The 7,222-nt window shown below is 48.8% G+C and overlaps 1 protein-coding gene across 4 annotated transcripts in view; it reads right to left on the bottom strand.

The window, feature by feature from the left end:
* The window catches only part of NTRK3 (neurotrophic receptor tyrosine kinase 3), a 224,353-nt gene that overhangs the window by 9,493 nt on the left and 207,638 nt on the right, over nt 1-7,222 (bottom strand). The window contains exon 17 of one of the 4 annotated variants that reach the window (XM_009635069.2): nt 321-334. The exons of the other annotated variants lie outside the window; for them this stretch is intronic. Within the exon in view, the coding sequence (XP_009633364.1) occupies nt 321-334 (14 nt within the window). The remainder of the gene's footprint in view (nt 1-320; nt 335-7,222) is intronic. 4 annotated transcript variants of the gene reach the window in all.

Consider the following 7,222-nt stretch of genomic DNA (forward strand, 5'->3'; position numbering starts at 1 on the left):
AGCACTGAGAGACATTTCTCTAGCAGATGTGCCAGTATTTTGCCTGTCTGAGTCCTGGGAGATTCCTGGGCACCTTTGGCAAAGCAGAGGGATTAACTCTGACATGCCAGCCAGAGCTTCTCTTCGCTGAACATCAGCTGTCCCACACTTCATAGTTTTAACTACCACCAACTAGGCTTTTAAGTACCCAAGTAGTTTACAGCAGAGGTAGCTGAATTTAAGTGCAAGTTGTGACTGGATGTGATTTCCCAATTACTTTATCTATAATTTCCTTTCAGCTTATCCAGAAAGAAGGGTGCTAGCTATATCTGAGACTGCACCATTGCCTGAACTACTCCAGCCTCAAAAAATCCCCAAGGTGTTCTCCTGACTGAAAGGCATCATGCTTTTATGGCCGTACCACCCCCAGAGCTGAGCCTTTTCTGACTGATTCAAAATCCGTCACTGCAAACTCTCAGCATAGCCCTGTCCTTGCCTTCGGGTCTCGTGCCTTTGCTGTCCCTGCTATCACAGCCAGTGCTGAACTTAAAGTGAGCTTAAGTTTTAAGCGAGATTAAAACCAGTCAACAAAACCCCAAAAGCTTCCGCCAAACATTTTGACTCACTTGACTTATTGCCTCCTCGCCATGCAGCACTCTGCAGGTGTCTACTCCACTTTCTGGGAATGGTGGATCTGATCCTCTCCTAATCCTCCCTCTCTGCACCGAACCAGCTCCCCCGTGTCAGGCTCTGGCAGCGCCGCAGCATGGGGCTTGCTGCTCCCCTGCACACCAGGGACTGATGGCATCTCGCAGCAATTTGCAAGGGATCGCAGAGGGGTTTGGGAGATTTACAGAACACACAGAGCAACCTGTAGCTGTTACTCCTAGTTGCATGCAGCTGTGCCAGGTGTCCCAGCCTTGCCCAAAGCAGGGCTGATGCAGGTCGCCTGCTGCCCGAGGGGAGAGGGTTGGACTTACCCAGAGAGAGCATGGGGACAGGAACCAAATGTCCCTGTCGTGAGGTGCTGTAAAGAGCCAGATGGACTTGCTCAGGAGCAAAAGACTGACCAGGCAGGGTTAATGCGAAACTGAGAAGGGGGTGAGACCTTCCTGCTGTCAGTAGGGCTGTTTGGCAAGGGACTGTTTGTTCCCCCCAGATGCACATACCGTGTTTAAACATGAGTCTAAAAATAAAGCCTGCCATTGACATTGTTTTTCCTTACTTCATTTAACAATCTAGTTGCTTTATGACCTGTAATTCTGAATCACGTTGAATCAAGCGGTATAATTTGCAAGCAGGGACAGCAGCCTTTCTCCCCCTTCCCCTCATCTCTGCTCCACTGAGTGTGTTTTAATCCCACGGTTTTCAGCATTCCTAATGAGCCATTAACAAGCTGCCAATTACTTATGCAAATGAGAGGGGGCAGACATAGAGGGGTGGCTGTAGCTAGAGGTAAATTCTGCTACCTCAAAATGGCCTGAGATAAATCACTGCTGCTCTAAGAGCTGCCTGTACCCAAGAGTCCTCTCAGTTATATTATCTGCCATCTAAAAATGCCAGAGGTAATGCAGAGGATGGTTAAGAAAAGGGAAACAGAGGAGTAATGGCACATATATTTTTAATTATGTTTGCCAATAATCTATTTGGTGTGCTCCTTATCACAGTTCACCCCTCCCCTTTTCTTCCCAGAGCTCAAAGCAGCAGCACCCACTACTAGGAAAGGGCTGCACGACCAGCCTGCAGAGGAACGAAGGCCAGTTTTTCATTTTTGATTAAGTAAATGCTCCAAAAGCCACAATCTCCAGCACCAGGACATAAACTGTGAGAAACCCCAGCCATGCCTCATTCAGTTGGGGAGACGTGGGAGCAGAGCAGCTGGAGTTTGCAAAGCATCTAGTAAAGAGGTCAGCGAGGCCACCACCAGGAACTAGCCAGTCCTAAACCCCTGTCCTAACAGTTGCTGCTAGAGCCTTCCCAGATGAAGGAGAGGTGACCAGCCTCCTGATCCCCTGGGCCACCTACTGAAAGCCTCTTGTGGCCCAGAACAACAAGACCCCACACTGGGATCTCAGACAGCGGAGGAAAGTGGTAGCACTGGGGAAGGATTCACTGGTGGGAGACCCAGTGGCTTCCCAGGAGTCCCACTGCTTGGCTGTGTGTTGGCACTGGGCAGCTGTGCAGAGGAGTGCATGCAGCTGGTGGCCTCTGCGGTCTTCTGCACCATAGTCACCACGCAGGCACCACATCTGGGCTGTTCAAAAGCTACCAACTAAGCCACCCTTCTCCTGATCACTGCCCAGATAACAGCAGAGGCTGGGAAGGGCACTAAACCTGTTCAAACTACAGCCATCAGATAGTTTGGCAGGCAGCATATGGATTTACCAATTTGTCTCCACCAGGCTGGGGATGCTTGCACCACACCGTAGGTTTTTAGGCCAGGCCTGCTCAGAGACATGCAATACCCATGAAACAGCACAGCTGTCAGCTGGTTCCAACTTCAAAGGGGATCTGTAGTCTGCAAAGACTGCATGTGCCAACAGAAATTGTCCATGACTGATCTGCATTATCATTTTGCAGTGAGCTGGTAATACTACAAGAAGTGTTTAATAGCTCAAAAGCTGATCAGATAGAGGCTAAGTTAAACCATCACGATGCAAGAAACGCGTCCATCAGGATTCGGCTTTTTTGGCGAGAATGAAAATCAGCTCATTTTCTGCCTTCGGAAAGTAGAAAGATTCACCCAATAAATCTTAACCTGGTGATATAAAAGCAAAGTCTCAAAATGGCCTGAGAAATGTGGCTTAGGAAACAGGACCAATAAAGCACCTGCGTGTGCGATCACTCTATGCTGAAATGCTTTCAGATTGGTATCTCGTAATCTCCCCTCCCATCGTGTCCCTCTCTTTCTGTCCTGACAGTGACTCCCCTCTGGTTACCAATAAGGCTCCAGCTTTGTCTGCAGCCAGAGCCATTCCTGACTGACGAATATACATGATTTAGATAAGGCTCCATTACTTAACTTCTGGATGCTGGATAATCAGTTCAACTGCCTTGGCATTAATCATAATAATATTCAAAATTCATTAGGCTAGATTGTTTGGAAATCTATTTCTTGTTAATGTCAGACTCGCTGAGCACAGGCCTGGCAGCATACAGACAGAGATTTAATACAATGCAGGGGGTGGGAACTCCCTATAGAAGCGGTTCCTTTCTTTACGTGCAGCTGGACCCCGATCTGGCAGCTCCTGCCTGGTTTCTCATTTGTGAATCTGGCTGCCTGCTGGCTGAGCAAGGGGCATCTATAGAAATCTATAGCTGAGCATGGAGTTGGGAAGGGGGAAGGTTAGATGCTCAGATTCACACCCGCAAACCTTAGTAGTGTCTTTTGTATCTAAAAACTGGGCAGGCAACCCAAGAAACTTTTATGCGCAATCATGGCACGGAGGTACAAAAATCAGAAGTCTTTTTAAAATAGAAATCTGCTCCTTGTTTTCCTGAAAACTTACAGTACTTTAGATTAGAGGCTGGGGTCTTAGTGCTTTACCAAGATAAAAACTTTCAGCCGTAAAATAGCTGGATCGTTCCTCCTAACCAGTTTCCTGCAGGCTAGTTGAGGACGATTCCCAATGGTGCGCTTCCTAATGGTTTATCTGGCCTGTTTAAGCATTTTGAGCGATGGTGCTTTCCTTCAGGTACGAGTTCTCGCCCTCTAGTCGAACAGTGGTTTCTCAGCAGGGAAACATCACAGAAATAGAGAACAACTTCAGAAGATGCATAAGCTTTCCCCCCTAATGAAGGCAGCACGGGCACAGATGGCGTCGCAGACAAACACGTTGCAAGCCGTGTTAAAATAAAGAGCTCATCATCGGGCGCTGCAGTGTCACACCTACTAACGATGTGATTAAACTCATCAGTGCTGGTGGGAAAGCTGTGCCAGCTCTGGCACCGCTGAATGGAGAGCTGCATTTCATGGCAGAGGCAAACCCCAGCCGCCCCCCCCAGTTAGGCTACTGTAGAGACAGATCGAATATATGGTGCTAATGGCCAAGCTTCCCGAGAACTAAAATAGGGGCGGTTGCCCTAGACATGCCCTTCCCATGCCTGCCTGAAGCATCCCTGTCAAAAGGTGGGGTGGCAGGCAAAGGAGAGGCTGCAGATGATGACAACCACCAAAGAGGGACAGGAACAGGAGAAGAGAGTGACTGCACCCATCTGAGCACTGGGAAATGGCAGAACTAAAACCAGCCATAGCCAAAATGGTGGCACGTGCAGAAGGCAAGGCTGGGGTTTGGCTGCAGGATTCTGCTGGAAAACAAGCTAAATTTGAAAATTTGAAGGAATCAAGCATTGCATCCTCTTCTACTCTGTTTTTCCACCTGAGACTTTCTGTGCATCAAAGTTCCCTGCATTCTTTATCAAGTTTTCTAGATGCCCTTGAGTAGGACGGAGTTGCTGGAGTCCCATGCATTTTAACCACTGTGTTAAAAAAAAAAATCTTCCTCCCTACTTTGTTTAGCTGAGAGTGTAAATAAATAAGCAAACCCACAAACACAGGAACCTGGTTCCCAGATGCCATTAGAGCCCTCGAGCACTAAGTGGCCACCACAGATATCGCTAGCTGCCTTCTGCTCCCCTTCCTGCAGCCAGCCAGACACACACTCCCCCCAGCGAGCCCCTCTGGGACCATTTCACAAACCCAGCACCCGGCAGGACACATTTGACTGTTTTTTGCTGTAATAGACTGCTTCTAGATGGTCAGCTCTCTGAACCGGGAGTTTTCCTGGAGGAGTCTCTAGCCACCAGCTCTCCATTAGGGGTAGCCACAAGAGGAAGGACGGAAGGAGAAAGTGAGTCTAAAGAAACCGCTAATGTTCTGCAGTGTCTGATAGGATGAATGACCCCTGCAGACATATGCTGAGCAGACAGGACAGTCCTCAATTATGTCATTGCTGGAGCATTTACTTCAAGGAGAAACGTGACTGCAAATGCCGGGCTTAAAGCCTTGGCTGGTTTCACTGCCTCTGGATAAGCTGCTCTAGTCCAAGAGCGTTAGGTATGTGTATGCAGCATGCACAGGCAATGACACGCATGTCTGCCCATGAAACAGCTTTACAACCCAAAGAGTAGAGCTGAAAAAAACCTCCCCTGTTATTAAATTCCGTTCTTCCCTCTTTCCTTTGTGAGAGATGGCCCTGAAGGATTTGCTAATTTATTGATGGTTGCCAATCCATATATCCCAGCGGGCAACCCACAGCCTCCCTCAGGAAATCACAAGCAAATCTTGCCCACACGATGGAAATTTCCTGCTTGCCACACTGATTTTCCCCAGCCTCATCCTCGCCGCATTATCCCTGTGCTACCTTCTATACTTCTTTCAAAGTTTTCTAACCTTCAAGCTCACAACTTTGTAAATATTTGCAATCAAGTAGCACATCTCCTCGCCTTGGTCCTCACTCTGGTCTAGACAAACTATTTACATGCAGCTCTTTCTGTCCTCAGCAATCAATTCTTTCATGCTGTCTTTGCTTCTGCTGCACCTCTCCAGACCTTATGGACACTCTTTGTGGGACTGAGTGGGGGACACACGGCTGGGTAATAAAAGAGTACTTAAAATAATGATTGCTGTGGAGGCACGCACTTTGCTCTTTGGCTTGGGTTCTTTACATGGGTGGCTTCAGATGAGCACTTGTTTCACTGGCACACCGAAAGCCACAAGCTTGCTGGGAAGCTGCCACCCCACAAGGGACTGTGCTTGGTTCAAGGAGGGCAGGGTTTATAAAGACAAAATGCAACATGGCCTGGGGCGGGCACAACCTCAAATTTTCAGCAATACTTGCTGTATATTGATCAGAACCGGCTCGGTGCTTTATTAGCCACCTGAGAAGTGCAATGAGCTGCTGCTGGAATTTGTGCTTGCTAATCAAAGGCATTTGTCATTCTTCGAAAAGCTCCGTGAGTAGGTGTTTGATTTGGGTGCACCGCTGCCCATCAGTCCCCAGCTGCCTGGCACATGTAGCTTCCTCAAAGCCCTCCTTTCCCTTTTGGCTTTCCCGCATTTCCTAAACAAACTGCTCCAGTTTTTTTCCCTCCCTCTCACTGACAGGTACAGGTGGCCTTGCTGCCCTCTCATTGCACCTCTCCCAGCTTGATTTTTAAACTATTTAACAGATTTAAGTGCACCTAATGAGGTTTCAGTCTGCACTTTGCTGCCATCCCTCTGCTTCTCTGACACCAGGAAGAAGAGTGGTTTGGGAACCTATCGAGGACTTCCCTGCGCTGGAGGTCGCATGGTAAGTGGTGACCTTGTAACATGGTAACATGGTAACTGGTGACCTTGTAAGTACAGGGTAATCTGCTGTGTAATACCAGGGTAAATTATCCCAGTACTTTTGTCTTTTCCACTGCAGCCTTCTGCAGAGATGGAAGTACAGCCAGCTAAAGGGTAATTAATCTTTGAACCATTTGCCCAAGCTGGTGAGGAGTAACCAGCAGAAGCCCACTGGCAAGGGACTGGCTCAGGAGCCACCGCTCTGGGACTCCCTGGTGTCACCCGGCCACAGTTACTTTGCCACCCAGCCTCTCGGGGTGCTGGCTGCCTGGGGCAGTGGGTACGGGCTGTTCTCTCAGAGCTGGATCCAGCTGCCTCCTGCCTGCCTTGTGTTAGGCATCGCTTATTTGGAGGGACACATCCAGAGTCACCTGCAGGAGGAAGGGGGCACCAGAAACGTGTAAGCCTGAGGGGAACAGGCACCCCCCCCGTCTGCGTTAGCAGGATGGGGCCAGAGGTCCAGAGCGGTGCCTCCATGATGGGGGTGAACCATCTGGGATGCTTTCTTACCCTCACCACGCAGGAACGGCACCAACACATCCAAACCAGCCAGGCACAGCCCCAGGCACTCACCCTGCAAAACTCCAGGAAAACCAGCCCTGAGACCCACTTCTGCCTCCCCGCTGTGAGATGTGCCTCGTCCCTTCCCATGCTGACAGCCTGTCACCCCAGGGTTGGGGGCTGCCCCTCTGACCCCCGGTACCTTTATGGCAACGAAATATAGTTGCACACATTTGATGCTGACATCATTCCCTCTGGAGAGCTTCGGGTTTTTATAGTAACGGTAATGATTTTCAGATTATAGACTAATAAAATATTTTAATTTGTTAGGAACATTAAGGTGGGCACTGTAAGATTCTTATGACATTTAAATAGTGCTTAAAAAAAAAAAAAAAAAAAGGGGGGGGGGGG

The sequence above is a fragment of the Egretta garzetta genome, unplaced genomic scaffold, assembly GCF_000687185.1.
Source record: "Egretta garzetta isolate BGI_Z169 unplaced genomic scaffold, ASM68718v1 scaffold322, whole genome shotgun sequence".
Taxonomy (NCBI): Eukaryota; Metazoa; Chordata; class Aves; order Pelecaniformes; family Ardeidae; genus Egretta; species Egretta garzetta.